Source organism: Vanellus vanellus (genome assembly GCF_965231255.1).
Source record: "Vanellus vanellus genome assembly, chromosome: 28".
Classification (NCBI taxonomy): Eukaryota; Metazoa; Chordata; class Aves; order Charadriiformes; family Charadriidae; genus Vanellus; species Vanellus vanellus.
The window spans coordinates 1,612,039-1,627,332 of record NC_138933.1 but is presented as its reverse complement, the minus strand read 5'-3'; the positions used below and the strand labels follow the sequence as shown (position 1 = coordinate 1,627,332).

Here is a 15,294-nt window from a genome sequence, read left to right as displayed (position 1 = left end):
ACCTAGACTGAGCACCTCAAACCCCAGGCAGGGCACCTCGAAGCTGAACTGAGCACCCCAAGTCCTGGGCAGGGCATCCCAAACCTGGGCTGAGCACCCCAGATCCCGGGCAGGGCACCCCAAATCCCCGGGCAGAGCACCCCAAGCATGTACTGAGCACCCCAAAGCCCCGGAAGGGCGCGCTGAACTTGGATTGAGCCCCCCAAAACACAGACAGGGAACCCTGAACCCTGGACCGTGCACCCAAAACCCCAGGCTGAGCAACCCGAACGTGGACTGAGCACCCCAGATCCTGGGCAGGGCACCCCAAACCCCGGGCAGAGCATCCCAAACCTGGACTGAGCACCGCAAGCCTCGGGCAGGGTACCCCGAACCTGGACTGAGCACCCCAAATCCTGAGCAGGGCACTCCATGCCCCAGGATGGGTACCCTGAACCTGGGCTGAGCACCCCAAACCTCAGGAAGGGCACCCTGAGCCCCAGGCTGACCACCCCAAACCCTGGGCAGAGCATCCCAAACATGGACTGAGCACCCCAAACCTGGACTGAGCACCCCAAAGCACGGGCAGCGCCCCCCAAATCCCAGGCAGGGCACCCCACGCCTGGACTGAGCACCCCAAATCCCCGCCAGGGCACCCTGAGCCTTGGGACTGCAGCACCCCAAACCCCAGGCTGAGCACCCCGAACCTGGACTGAGCGCCCCAGATCCTGGGCAGGGCACCCCAAATCCCAGGCAGGGCACCCTGAACCTAGACTGAGCACCCCAAACCTGGACTGAGCACCCCAAATCCCCACCAGGGCACCCTGAGCCCTGGGACTGCAGCACCCCAAACCCCAGGCAGAGCATCCCGAATGTGGACTGAGCACCCCAGGTCCCAGGCAGGGCACCCCAAATCCCAGGCAGGGCACCCCGAACCTGGACTGAGCACCCCAGGTCCCAGGCAGGGCACCCCAAATCCCAGGCAGGGCACCCCGAACCTGGACTGAGCACCCCAAACCTGGGCTGAGCACCCCAAATCCCCGCCAGGGCACCCTGAGCCCTGGACTGAAGCACCCCAAACCCCAGGCTGAGCATCCCGAACCTGGACTGAGCACCCCAGATCCTGTGCAGGGCACCCCAAATCCCAGGCAGGGCACCCCATGCCTGGACTGAGCACCCCAAACCTGGACTGAGCACCCCAAATCCCCGCCAGGGCACCCTGAGCCCTGGGACTGCAGCACCCCAAACCCCAGGCAGAGCATCCCGAATGTGGACTGAGCACCCCAGGTCCCCGGCAGGGCACCCCAAACCCGGACTGAGCACCCCGAACCTGGACTGAGCACCCCAGGTCCCAGGCAGGGCACCCCAAATCCCAGGCAGGGCACCCCATGCCTGGACTGAGCACCCCAAACCTGGACTGAGCACCCCAAATCCCCACCAGGGCACCCTGAGCCCTGGGACTGCAGCACCCCAAACCCCAGGCTGAGCATCCCGAACGTGGACTGAGCGCCCCAAACCCCGGGAAGGGCACTCTGAACCTGAATTGGGCACCCCAAACCCAGCAGGGCACCCCAAGCCCTGCGCCGCCCTCACCCCGGTGCCGACCCCACCGTGGGCCAGCAGCCGCCCTTTGCTGACCAGTTTCTCCCAGTTCCTAACTGGGAGCGGGATACAAGACGAGCCGGGGGTGGCCGCAGCGATGTGCTGGGAACCCACGGGGATGTGCCGGGAAAGGCCGAGGTCCCCCGGGGGCTGAAACCCCCGACAGCCGCCATCTCCCGAACCAGCTCCCCTTTTCATCCTGGTGGGGGGCTTCACCCTCGCCACTGGACCCCAGTAGCCGCAGCCCCTCACGGGCGCAGGGAGAGGGTTGGCAGGAGGCTGGAGCGAGGTTTATTGCGGGATCCGGTGACGCCGGAGCGATACACGGCAGCTATGCGGTGTCGGAGCAATAAATTAAGCCATGCAGAAGCGCCGGGGTCTCATCCTGCCGCGTCGCCTGCTGCCCGATGGGGGAGGTTTGGCAGCTGTTAGGCGATAAAATAGCTTTACACTTTATTAAATATATTAAATCTTAATAATTAAATAATTATGGAGCAAAGCTGGTTCTGCTAAACATCCTGGTCCCGTCTGAACAGCCCCAAACGTGGGGTGGTTTTGGAGGCGGCGGTGAGCGGTGCGGGCCGGAGCTGGCCGCAGGGTGCACGGAAATGCCCCGGAAAATACCAAAATATCGGCAAAACCCAAAAGGACTTGGAAAGGGGGACTGCTGGGGAAGGATGAGGACACGGAGGCCACTGCCTTGGCGGGTCCCTGCGGCGTGGGGGGCGCTCAGGCCCTTCTCGGTGCCGGCGGCTTCTTGTCCCGGGGAGCCCCGAGACGTGCCGGGATGCGGATCCAGCCCAGCCGGGGGGATGCTGCCCCCAGAACCATCCTTTCCCAGCAAAATCCAGACCTCCTCCGGCGAGAGGCGCGTCGGGCACCGCAAGCCTGCCGGGGAATTCCTGCCGCCGTCGCCGCCGCCGAGCCCGCGGCATCCCGGCTGCCAACGCGCCGGGCAGGCAGGTTTGGGCAGCACCCGCTGCCTGCGTGCCGCCAGCGATGGGTGGGTGCCCGACCGGGCTCGGGGGCTGCGGTAGGGGACGGTGCCGGCTCCGGTGTGCGCTCGCCCCTCGACCGTGGCGTCTGGCCGGGAGGCTCGGGGTGGGCCGCCAGCCCCCGGCGGCCGCTGCCATCCCCGCCGGGCAGGCGAGACGGGCCGGCGTCAGATGACGGATCTGGGGGGGTATTTTTATAACCGAGCTAGAAGAGTCCTCCCTTGCTTTTTTTTTTTTTTTTTTTTTCCCTTCTTTCCTATTTTTTCCCTCCTTGCAAATTAAAAAGGCTCCAAGGAAGGGTGGGAAAGGCGGGGGCTGCGAGCAAAACCCCCTCCCTGACTGGGAGCCGTCCCGGCATTGGCTTCGCCGCCGTCCCGGTGCAGCCCACGTGCGGCTCCGGCGCATGCCTGGCGTTCACTGCTCCGGCTTGGGTTTTTCCAGGGAATTGTTCAGCTTCTTCAGCGTCTTTTTAATCCGCAGGGCGGTGAGGCGGGCCGAGGGGCTCTGGTACCAGCACTCCTTCATGATCTTCGCCAGTGCCGACAAAACCTGGGGGAGGCACAAAAAGAGGGGAAAATTGAAGGGTTTCATGGGGAGTAAAGGTCCGGATCGGGGTGGGAGCGGGGTGCCCCCCCCCCCCCAGGACTCACCGAATCGGAGAAGAGGCGGTTGGGGACCACGGGGGTCTGCTGGTCGATGCACACCACCTTCTTCATGTCCTCGAAGCTGGGGTCGCTGGGGACGGCGTCGAAGAAGGGCGGCCGGTACTCCTCCACGATGCCTGCGGGAGGGGGGCGGCGTGAGGGCGGGCGCGGGGTTCACCCCGCGCATCACGGGGTGCCCGGGGAGGGCCGGCACGACCGACCTGCCCCCTGCCTCGGGGGCCATGTGGGGCTCTGGGAATCGCCGGTGTGATTTGCCCCCTGACACCGGCAGTGATGCTGCCTGCGGGGTGCACGGCTCCGGCCCCGGCTGCACCGCCGGACCTCGCTGGCACGGGGAGGTTGGGGCCGGCTCCAGCACTGGCTGCAGTACCAATGGTGGCCCCAGCACCGGCAATAGCTCTGGCACCAGCCCTACCGTGAACAACAGCTCCCGCCCCAGCACTAGCACCGGCACCAGCTCCCGGCACCGATGCCACCTCGCAGACCCGCACCTCCATCCGGCAGCCCCGTGGCGAGCCTGCCAGCTGGCCCAGCTAATCCCCACTTAGTGCCTCCATATGTCCCTGTTTCCGTGGGGTTTAACCCCTCCGGGTCACCCCGAGCCCCCACCGGCCCCCCGCACCCCGGGGGGTGGTCCAGAACCTCGGGGTCCCTTGGAGCACCCGTTCCCGATGCCCCGGGACGGTGCAGGGACCACTCAGCCCATCCTGGAGGATGCGGGTGCCTGGAAGGGTTAAAAGCAGCCGGCTGAAGGTCATCTCCTGCACATGGCTTTGGTAATTCGGAGTAAATGTTTAATCTGAAGGAGCCCCGGGGTGGTAAATGAGATTATCCAGGCCAGACTGCGCCTGGGGGGACCTCCTGCCTCACCCGCCAGCGCCCACCATTTAATTAATGCTTCTAATGGACTTTGCCGGCGGTGAGCGGTGCTGGCTGGGAAGCCCCGAGGAGGCTCCTCTGCAGCGCTGAGGACCCCATCCCCATCCCTGTGCCCCCCGAGCCGAGCCCCGCCGGCCGGAGGTCCCGGCCATGGCCGGCTTCCAGGCAGCGCTCCACGCTGCTTGTTTTCTAATCAGCGCTGAACAAACAAAGCGCTGATTGAGTCTAATGGGCCCTTTAATCAGGGAGCCGGGTGCTGACACTAGATTACAGTGTTTATAATTTACAGCTAATCTGCTGGGCGAAGGGAAAGAAAAAAAAACAAAAAAAAAACCACCACCACCATAAAAAGGAGAGAAGGAGGGAGCGGGCGCGGAGGAGCCTTGCTGCGAGCCGGGAGCGTGGCAGCCGGTTGGGAGCCGCTCACCGTTCACCACTGTCCGCCGGGTGATCTCCCAGAGCACCAGCCCGTATGCCCAGATGTCCGTCTTCTTGTAGGACTCGAAGCAGTCAGTGCGGATCTGCTCGCTGAGCACCTCTGGGGCCATGTAGCGCTTGGTGCCCACCCGGGGGTTGTTGCCGATGTCCAGGTAGTCGCTGCCCTGGGAGTGCATTACAGCCAACCCTGGAGGGATGCCGGCCCCGGTCAGCGCTGTGCCAGTGCTGCGTCCCCAGGATGCTGTATCCCTGGGGCACCACAACCCTGGGGTGCTGCATCCCTGGGGTACCACATCCCTGGGGTGCCATATCCCTGGGATGCTGTGCCCCCAGGATGATGCATCCCTGGGGTACCACATCTCTGTGCCACCACACCTCTGTGCCACCACATCCCTGGGGCACCACATCCCTGGGGTGTTGCATCCCTGGGGTACCACATCCCTGGGGTACCACATCCCTGGGGTGCCATATCCCTGGGGTGCTATCTCCCCAGGATGATGCATCCCTGGGGTACCACATCTCTGTGCCACCGCATCCCTTGGGGCACCACATCCCTGGGGTTCCACATCCAACCCCTGTCTCACCCAGGTCTGCGATGCAGCACTGCCTGTTGCTTTTCACCAAGATGTTCCTGCTCTTCAGGTCGCGGTGGGCAATGGCGGGTTTGCCCTGGGTGCCGAAGATCTCCACGTGGAGGTGAACGAGGCCGCAGATGATGGAGGAGGCCAGCCCCAGGCAGGTCTCCACGTCCAGGGCTGTCCTCTGCAGGTAGTCGTAGAGCGAGCCGTTCTCATGGTAGTGGGTGATGAGCCAGAGCTGGGTGCTGGAGTTCCTTGACGTCATGTCAGAGGCGATGAAGCCTGGACGGGGAGAAGAGCCAGGACCATGGAGCGGCCGTGCTGCTGTCCCCCAGCTCCCCTGTCCCCCCACTCACCCAGGATGTTGTCATGCCGGAGGAGGACGGTGTTGTAGATCTCTGTCTCGCGGAACCACGACTGTTCATCCCGGGAAGAGAAGATCTTCACGGCCACGCTCTCCCCGTGCCACACACCTCGCCACACTTCGCCGTAGCGTCCTTTGCCTGCCATGGCCACGACGCCGCGTCATATGGCCCCTCCGGCCCCCGACCCCTTCCCCACACCCAGCGTGATGAACACAGCTCCCGGTGTGGAAGAGCAATGGAGTGGCGCAGGGTCGGTTGACCTTGGCCAACTGCCACCCATGCACCCCCAGCCGCTCTCTACCTCCCCCAGCGGCAGGACGGGGCGAGAATTTGGGATCCCTGTGGGGTTTTGGCTGAGACGGTTGGGTCCAACCCCCTGTCCTGGGTATGGTGGTGTGGTGAAGGGATCCAGCATGTGCCCAAGCACTATCTGGGGGGTCCAGGGCAGCCTCCCCCTGTGCAGCGTCCCAGGGATATGATACCCCAGGGATGTGGTACCCCGGAGCTGTGGTGTCCCAGGGAGGTGGTACCCCGGAGCTGTGGTGTCCCAGGGAGGTGGTACCCCAGGGCAGCCTCCCCAACCGCTCTCCTTACCCACGCACTCCACAAGGGTGATCTGCCGAGCCACCGTTCGCTGGATGAGGAAGGGCAGCCCCGAGCCACTGCCCGTGGTGCAGTCATCGTTCATTAAGTCCTGTGCAGCCAGGGCAGCAGCGGAGTCAGCCCTATGGCCACCCCACACCTGCCCCACACTGTCCCTCCCTCCTGTGCCTCTGGGGTCCCCCCAGAGCTCACCCACCTCCAAAGTGCTGTCTCCCACCATAGATGCCTTCAGCATGAGGTCCATGTCTCCCAAGTCGCTTTTCTTGTGGCGGTGCTGGGCCACCTTCCAGCAGAAGAGCACTGTGAGCACCACAAGGACGAGGAGGGTGAGCAGTGGGATGAAGATCATCAGGAGGAGGTTGGGCAGGGAAGGCGCCTTTCCCAGGGCCTCTTCTCCTGCAGGCAGAAACAATGGATGGGAGCATGAAGGTTGGACCTGGGGAGGGTGGAGGTCTTGGTGCTTGGGCTTGGGTCTGAGGGGGGGTGGCTCTGCACTGGGGTCAACCCCATGGATGGCAGCTCTGCAAGCACAGCCCAAGAAGGGATGGAATCACGGAATCATGGAGTTTTCAGAGTTGGAAGGGACCTGTAGAGCTCATCCAGCCCCACTCCCCTGCTAAAGCAGGATTGCCTGGAGCACATTCCTCAGGACCGAATCCAGGCGGGTCTTGAAAATCCCCAGAGAAGGGGACTCCCCCCCTCCCTGGGCAGCCTGTGCCGGCGCTCTGCCACCCGAACCCAAAAGAAGTTTTTCCGTGTATTTGAACGGCACTTCCTATGTTCCAACTTGTGCCCGTTGCCCCTCGTCCTGTCACTGGGAACCACTGAGAAGGGTCTGGCTCCATCCTCCTTCAACCCACCCCTGAGATACTTGTACGCCATAATAAGGTCTCCCCTCAGCCTTCTCTTCTCCAGGCTGAAGAGTCCCAGTGCCCTCAGCCTTTCCTCATCAGGGAGATGCTCCAATCCCTCCATCACCTTAGCTGCCCTACGCTGGACTCTCTCCAGCGGTTCCCTGTCTCTCTTGAACTGGGGAGCCCAGAACTGGACACAGTATCCCGGTTGTGGCCTCACCGGGGCAGAGTAGAGGGGGAGAATGAACTCCCTCCACCTCCTGGCCACGCTCTTCCCTATGCAGCCCAGGATGCCATTGGCCTTTTTGGCAACAAGGGCACACTGCTGGCTCATGGATAACTTACTGTCTACCAGGACCCCCAGATCCTTCTCCTCAGAACTGCTTCCCAGCAGGGCCGCCCCGAACCTATACTGGTGCCCAGCATTCTTCCTCCCCAGGTGCAGGACCTTGCACTTGCTCTTGATGAACCTCATTAGGTTCTTCTCTGTCCGGCTCTCCAGCCTGTCCAGGGCACGCTGGATGGCAGCGCGGCCCTCTGGGGTGTCAGCCACCCCTCCCAGTTTGGTATCGTCAGCGAATTTGCTGAGGATACACTCCGTTCCCCCATCCAGGTCATTGATGAAGATATTCAACAAGATTGGAACCGAGGACAACCTATTGACAACCGAGGACATCTCGCTGGCCCTGTCCTACCTGGGAGAGGGTGACCCTCGAGGTGCTGAGTGGGGAGGGGAATGATCTGGAGACCCAACCACATCCCAGCCCTGTGGGCAGCTCTGCCCCTCATACCCACCAGCTCCTCGAAACTGGCTGTGCCCCGGTACCTTGCAGGAAGATCTCCAGCTCGGCGTTGCACATGCTGGAGTCGCAGCACCTCATGCCGTACTGCTCCGTCACGGGTGTGCGGCAGTTCTCCAGGATGTTCTGGGAGAAGCAACCCCTGTGCTGGGTGATGGTCCCCTCCTCCTTCCTCTTGCTGACGAAGCACACCTTGCCCGTGCAGGTGGGCAGGCTGCAGTGGGGCACGTCACAGGCGCACAGCAGCTCATCTGCGGGCACGAGGAAGGGGCGCGTTGTGCCATGGGACCACACTGCTGCCCGACCCAGGGCACCCTGGTGGCTTTGGGGACAGTGACATCTGTCCCACAGACTCTTGAAACCAAATTTCCAGAGCAGGCAGCCTGGCACCAGCAGGGTCCTGGCTGGGGAAGGCGGCTGTGGGCGCTCAGCACGGGGGAGCCCATCCTGAGATCTCCTGGAAAATCCCTTGCTCCCAGCTGGAACCCAAACGCTAACCCCAAAGTTGGGGGTTGCCTGTCCCCGTGCCCCCAGGAAGGCAGCAGAGGGGCCATGCATCCAGCCCCACCGGCTGGGATTAACTGGGATGCACTGGTTCACAGCACACAGGATCACACCCTGCCCGCGGGGTCCCAGGGGACATGGGAGCACCCCGCTCCGGGGCTGCCTGCGGGACCCGCGTCCCAGGATCCAGGATGGAACCAAAAGCCCCAAACTCAGCCGGTGCCACCCCAGCAGGTGACCTGGGGACGCTGCATTTCAGGAACCGGCTGCCGAACCCGGGGGTCTTTCCTAGAGCTTTCCCCGGCCACCCCGAAGGCGCTTCCCTGTGCCGCAGTGCCGGAGCAGCACAGAGGGCGGCCACGCTCCCAACCGCCCGATTTAGCTCTGCCCTTTCGCGCAGAAAATATCCCTCCTGGAATCAGTGAGTTCAGCGCGAGGGCAGCCAGACAGACAGCGGCGAGGGGACGGACGGCTGTGTGCCTGTCGCCCCCCCTCCCACCCCAAAAGCTGCCCAGGGCCATGGGGTGGTGGCAGGGCCACGTGGGTAAGCCCTGGGGGTTTGGTGGCCCCGTGGGCAGGAGAGGGACCTGGTGGGGACTCGTCTTCCCGCCGAGCTCCGCTGCGTCTCCCCGGCACAGCCAGGCTGCTTCGGTCCCCCCTGCCCAAGCACCCAGCCTGGGTCTGTCCCCAGGTCACCCTGGTGCTCCCCTGGGGTCCTGGGCAGCTCGTCCCTTCTCCCCACCATCACCACCGTCACTCCTGGGAGACAACACGTTTTAAAGCACGTGCGTGCAAGCCTTTTTCCCCGTCTCCCCTCTGGTGACGTCAAAGCACTTGATGAACCGTAATTAATTAAGCGGAGATCCTCTCTGGGAGGCAGGTCACCGTCCCAAAGGGGAGAAGCCCCTGGCTGGGGACTCCGCGGGTCCCCGAGGAGCACTGCCTCCCTCGGCGCTCGCTCCAGGTGAGCTTCAACGAGCCGCCCTCCGCGGCGGTTTATTTTGAGCAGAGCAAGCGATGAGGTTCCCAAAGAGCCGAGGGTTTATTTTTACCCCCCCCCACCCCCGACCCCGTACATGGTGGAGAGTTTCCCGGTGCCGGCTGCCCTCAGCGCATCGTTTTGGTACTCACCGGCTGCGAAGCCGAGGGAGAGGGTCATCAGCGCCAGCACCGCCCGGCCGCAGGCTCCGCGCGGCATCGTCCTGCGGAGAGCAGAGGGGGTGAGACACAGCCCCCCGCAGCCCCCCGCAGCCCCCCGACCCCCCAGAGGGCTCATTGCTGGGCTGGGGGCAGCCACCAGGGCTCTGGGAAGGAACTGGGAGGGTTGTGGTGAGGGATGGAGGCTGGCGGGGAGGGAGAGGGCAGGCGGAGCGGTGCGAGGTAGGATGTGTTGCTTCCAAGTGGAGTACGGCCCCGGACATTCCGGGTACAGCCCTTCCTGAGAGCAGAATCCGAGCTCGGGGGACCTCCCGACCGCGGCGTGGGGACACCGCACACGGCCCCGCAGCGCTCGGGAGCACTCCGGAACGGGGACCTCACCATGTCCATGCTGCCCCCAACATCCTTCCTTTATCCCAGCGACCCATATTCCGGCATTTCCCACTATTCCTGTTGCTGCCGCGCTGCAATAATGCAGCCGGTGGCCGACCCCGTGGGCTCAGCAGCTACGGCGAGCGTGGTGATGCCACGGCACTGCCGGAGGTCCCGGGTTTGGTAAGACCCATACCACGGGACAGACCTCAAAGCCCCCATGCCCCCAGTGCACCCCCCTCCCAGCGCCAGAGCTGTGCTCCGGGGCTTGGCCCCGGGGGGGGCTTTAGGACGGAGCTTATTGATGACACAAGCAGAGGCGCCGCGGGCAGCCAAAAATTCCCCTGATGCTCCTCTGGGACAAGTTTTGCTCTTTTTTCTCCTTTTTTTTTTTTTTTTTCTTTTTTTTCCCTCTATTTTTTTTTTTTTCCTTCTAAAAGAGACATTTCTGCCAAGCCAAACACGACGCAACCGGTGCTGCCCTCCACCCCTTACCCCGCCGGCATCAGCTGCCCCTTTCACATGGCCGAGAGCTCGGCCGGCGGCAGCCGGGGCTCCCCAGCCCCTCCTCGGCTCATTCTTTGTGGTTCCCGACATAAACACGCCAAAGTCTCCGTTTCCTGCAATTGAAGGAGCCCTGCCCAGGACCGCCGGGACAGGAATCAAGATTGTTTAGATTCTGGCCTTGATGGGGAAACGAAGTCACGCAAGCCCGGCCCTCGAGAGCGCGCACGTACGTGGCTGACCCAGGCAAGCTCCGGCTGTGGCGTAAAACGGGCTTTTCCTCCCCAAAATAGCTCGCTTGGTTGTTGCTCGTGGGGAGGAAACGGTGACCGGGTCCTGAGGCTGGAGGGCAGGAGCGGGGTCTGGTCCTGGGTGCCCCGTGCCAGGAGCGATGCCCGGGCTGATCTCCGGTTGAAGGAGTAGCCAGTCCCTCAGCCGGCCCAGGATCAGGTTTATTTTAAAAAATAAACTCCCCTGGAGTGGGGCTGCTGCTCCCGAAACTTCCAGGATGCTCCCGGGCACTGCGCTTCTCCTTGCTATCCCGAGAGCTACAAAACACATCTCTTCAAAGGGAAGCGGAGGGCTCCCGGGTGGTGAATTCCCTCCTTGGGGGCACTTCCATAAAATCCCAAGCCTTTAAGTCGGCTGTGGGATATTTGCCATGAAACACAAAGCGGTCAGAGCCTCACCCCAAAACTTTGCTGCACGTGCAATGACATCGCACGGATCTTCGGTGCTAACAGAGAGCAAACCTTAACCCAGAGCTGTCCTTGGCATCCCGTGGGAGAAATATCCCGGGTGCTTCTGTAATGGGTCAAACCAGCCCTCGTGTCCCCATCCCTGTTCCCAACCTCCCTCCATTCCCTCTCACACCGGAGCTGCAGCACGCGCACCCTCCGGAGCGTCTTTCCCAGCCTGGCTGGGGGGTGATGGCAAGTCACGGTGCCACGTTGCATCCTTCCGTCCTTTGGGATTTGTAGCAGCATGGGGAGAAGGTAAAAATACCCCAACAGAAACCTCTGGGATGGGGCACGGGCACCGGCAGAAGCATCCGGGAGCGACGGGCAGCCGTGCCGCGGCGCTGGCCGGCCGGGGGGGTCCAAAGCAAGACCCAGCCCCGGGGAAGGGGAATAAGGGGAACTTCCCTGTGATCCCGCGGAGAGAAAAACGAAGGGGCTGTTGGGGGGAGACAGCGGGAGGCCAGGGAAGGGGATGGCTGGGCACAATCCTCGGGGACACGCGGGACGGCTGGAGGATCCCTTGCTCTTACTGGGGCAGCTCGGCGGAGCTTCGCAATCCCGGCGCTTCTGCCTTCCCCTGCGGAATCCCACGGCTTCAGTCAATGGAAGGTGGTTTTCCTCCCCGCTCCCCACAACTGCAGGGTGGTCACATGCGGCAAAGCTCTTTGTGTCCTCTGGACCCTGCGGTGCAGCTGGAGCAGGAGGGACGGATGCAACGCTCAGCTCAGGGACCTGCACGGGTGGGCTGTGCCGCCCTGGACCCTCTCATGCCGATGGACATCTCTGTGCCATAAATGAGGGATGCAAAGAGAGCGGCAAACCCAGCTCGTATCCATGTTAATCTCTCGGCGAGGCAGGAAAGCGCGGCCGGCGTCGCACGCGGAGTCGTGCAGAGCGGGGACGAGCGGAGCAGGGTTCCCTGCGGCGGGGTTCGAATGCCAGCGGCGGGGCAGAGCTCCCACGGCACCAGCTTCGCTTTAGGCACTTTGATCTGAAAACGGAACCTCCGTAGCGTCCGTTTGGCTCTTCTTCGTCCACCCCTCCACTGAGGAACCCGGGGTTTGGCTTTGCACAAAGGGCACGTCGAGGTGACGCGTCCTGCGGCGTCGCTGCCATCCGTGCCCCACCGCCCTCGCGCCAGCCCCCGGCTGGCGGAGCTGTCAACTTTCCCTCATTTTACTCGTGCCTTTTCAAAATACACCCCAATTCTCCATGTCCCATGGCAGCTCTGGGCTTTCGGTAGCAGCCACGTATTTTTTCAGCTCTTTAACAAGGACCTGGGGGAGAATCCTGCTATTACTGCACTGGTGTAAATCCAGAGTTATTCTCCCAGCTCCGCCAGAGCCCCTATTCCAGCCTCTGCTAACCCTGACGTCAACATCAGTGTCCCACCGAACGTGAAGGAAATGGGGCCGAATCCTGATTTCGGCTGCAGTGGGGTAAATCAGGAGGGAAGCGCTGAGCTTGGTGCAGCCCCGGACCCCGCGGGCGCGCGGCGCTTCCCCACTCACCTACAGCATCCGCGTCCCACGGGTAACCGCGGCACCGCCCGGCCCCGGTGAGGCTCTTCTGGCCGCGGTCCTGAGCTCGGAGGGGGCGCGCGCGGCTCAGCCGGGGCAGCTCTGCTCCGTGCCGTGCACCCCGGCTTGGAGGAGCTTCATGGGTCTGCTCCCCTCCCGCTGCCCGTCCTGGCACCGCAGGAGCTCCCGCGACCGCAGCGTCGCCCGTCCCGGCAAGGGAACGTCTCTGTCCCTGTCCCAGACCCGGGGGCTTGGTTCAGCGGCCCCGTTGTCCGAACGCAGCCGCTTGGCAAGCGTTCTGCGGTCTGGATGTGGGAGAAGTCAAAAAAATGTTCCTTATTACTGCCTCTTCCTGCCTGGCTTCTCTCCACCACTCCCAGCTAATAAAGCATTTCCTATTGCTGAGCACACATCCACGGCCAGCCTCCCTTCCTCCCGCACACCGGGCCCCAGCTCCATCCTGGTTACTCTCCCTCGGCCCGTTCCACCCACCCCTGTCCTTCAACCGTCTGCTTTCCCTCCCCGGTTTCCCGGCTTTCAAGGCAAACCCGAGCCATTGGTGGGGGGACGTCCATCATGTCTCCTTCCCCGAGCATCTAAAGGCCTTTGGCAGAAGCGCGGCCGGTTGCTTTGATGGTGCTGGAGGGGAGAATGGTCCAGAGAGATGCTGCGGGAATAACCGTGATGTGCTTGGCCATCCCTCCTGCTCCAGCATCCCGCCACCACGGGGATGGGAGCATCACGGCAGAGCCAAGGGACTTCCCGGTTATTTAGTGTTGGCCACAACATCCCAGCGGGACTTTCGGGGTGCTGCGCTGGAGGGCAGGGGAAGTTTTCTCCCCCGGTGCGTAACGTGGCATTGGGGGGTGCTGCCCAGTTGTCACCCCATCAGGGATGCTCTGCCCCGGTGGTGGGCATGGAGCAGGGCTGGGGTGGGCCAAGGGGGTTTGCTCGGTGCCTCCTGCCGCCACGGCTCCACCATCCTCCACCGCAGCCCTTGAGATGCCGCGACGGCAGGCGCTGGGACGTGGACGGCAGGGCTGTTCTCACGGGGGGAGGTTGGGCACTTCCCGCTCCCCCAGGACACGTGGGGCCGCCGGAGCTGTGGGCAGCGGAAGCGTCGCTTCCCCTTTTGCCGCTTTGGGGTCGTTGTCTTTCAGCCACCCCACTCTGGGCAGCTTCGCGCTCCTCCCGTCCCCCTCTTCTCCCTCCAGCGCCTTTCCAAGCCCCATCCCTGCCTTCCTCCTGGCTGCTCCCCCCAGCGCGGTGACCTGCTCCCGCGGGCAGGTGAAGGCAGCCGGCAGCGCGCGGGCTGGCATTGCTGCCTCTTTCCTAACGAAGTCACAGGGCCTGATTTACCTCTCCGTTCCCCATTGCATCACCAACCCCAATTGCGCCATGAACCCAACCAGCACCCGGAGCCTCCCCGTGCCGGGGGAACGGAGCGCGGCTGCGAAGCTTTGAGGTCTTGCCGGCCGCCTCTCCCCTGCTATCGCCCATGATCTAGGAAGTTTAAACAAACAAAAGCACAAAACCAGGATAAAACATGAAGGACCTTCACGCATGACCTTGCCCGCGCCGGGGCCGGGAGGTTTTGCGGAGCCGGCGCAGGGGAAACGGGCAGTTTCCATCAGATAGGAGCCGCCCGGGAGGAAGCCGGTGCCTGCAGACGCCTTATCGCCATGACCATCTTTGCTCTGGCGCGCGGGTCTCGGTGATCTGACTGGTGATCGGCCCCTCCCGAAGTTATTCCTGGATGGCTCCTGTGTCTCAACTGCCTTCCAAGGGCGCAGGCACATGGTGGGTAATGGCACTCCGCTTTTACGGCTGCCGGCAGGAGTTTCCCTGGGCAGCCCAGGGCAGCTGCTGGCTCTCCAACGAGCGCTGGTGCCGGCTGCTTCGGTCCCTCAACTTTCATCTTCCAAATGGGGCAGCTCCATATTTTTAACACTAGTCATCCCTGGGGGGGATAAACACTTGCTTAAAAACTTCTAAAAGTTACTAAGTCCTACTCCCGGGCGACTCAAAGGGCAGGGATGGGTGGGAGCCCCGGGCTGGGCTGCGGTTCCGGCGCTGCCGCTGTGGGAAAGCAAATTAATCCGTAGAGGTACATTAATGAACGTATCAAACCCACCCTACACTCTCTTGGCCGCAGGCAGGGCGATCCCTGCCCCGCTCCGCACTCGCGCTGGTCCCAGCCCCCGGCTGGGGCAGTCGGGTTGAATCAGCGGGGACGGGCACCCGCCTCGGCGCTGGCCTGAGCGCCGGCGCGCCGGCAGCACCGTGACTCGCGGTCCTGTGCCGGCCCTGCCCGCCATGGCGCAACCTCCCGCCACCGCCTCGAAGCCAAAGCCAGACTTTCCGTCATCGTTTGGGTGCTCATCGCCGTGCACTGTGACTTCATCCCGCAGAAGGACGCCGGCGCCCCTGGACCATGGTCGGACCCCCCGCACGGGTGCATCCAGCCCTCCCTCAGGGTTTCACCGAGCCGTCCTCCCAGCGGCACAGCGGGACGAGGGGTCGGCGGGAGCCCGGCTCTCCCTTCCCCCTGCGCGGCGAGAGCCGGGCTGGCGCGACGCGTGTGAAGGCTGCTCCATGTGCCGTCCGCCCCCGGCTCATCTGCGAGCCGCCGCCGGGAGCTGGCGAAGGAGGGCAGCCACGTGCTGGGGAGCCCGACGCGAGCCAAAGGCTGGAGGGGAACAGACGGGGAGGTTGCAGCTCCTTCCCGATGAGCATCC

At 63.4% G+C, this 15,294-nt stretch overlaps 1 protein-coding gene across 3 annotated transcripts; it reads right to left on the bottom strand.

Annotated features, from left to right (window-relative positions):
• Nucleotides 1-1,855: 1,855 nt before the first annotated feature.
• Nucleotides 1,856-12,885, bottom strand: ACVRL1 (activin A receptor like type 1). 3 transcript variants are annotated; one of them, XM_082496450.1, is made up of 10 exons: nt 12,548-12,885; nt 9,394-9,464; nt 7,785-8,009; nt 6,301-6,500; nt 6,096-6,195; nt 5,493-5,639; nt 5,143-5,418; nt 4,548-4,745; nt 3,227-3,357; nt 1,856-3,125 (listed from the first exon to the last, which is right to left on the bottom strand). In XM_082496450.1, exons 2-10 carry the CDS (start codon nt 9,458-9,460, stop codon nt 2,991-2,993), a joined length of 1,479 nt encoding a protein of 492 aa, XP_082352576.1. In that variant the 5' UTR covers nt 9,461-9,464; nt 12,548-12,885; the 3' UTR covers nt 1,856-2,990. The 3 variants fall into 3 exon arrangements, with proteins under 3 accessions (XP_082352576.1, XP_082352577.1, XP_082352575.1); XM_082496451.1 differs by having other exon boundaries at nt 5,493-5,633; XM_082496449.1 differs by having other exon boundaries at nt 6,096-6,500.
• Nucleotides 12,886-15,294: the final 2,409 nt, after the last annotated feature.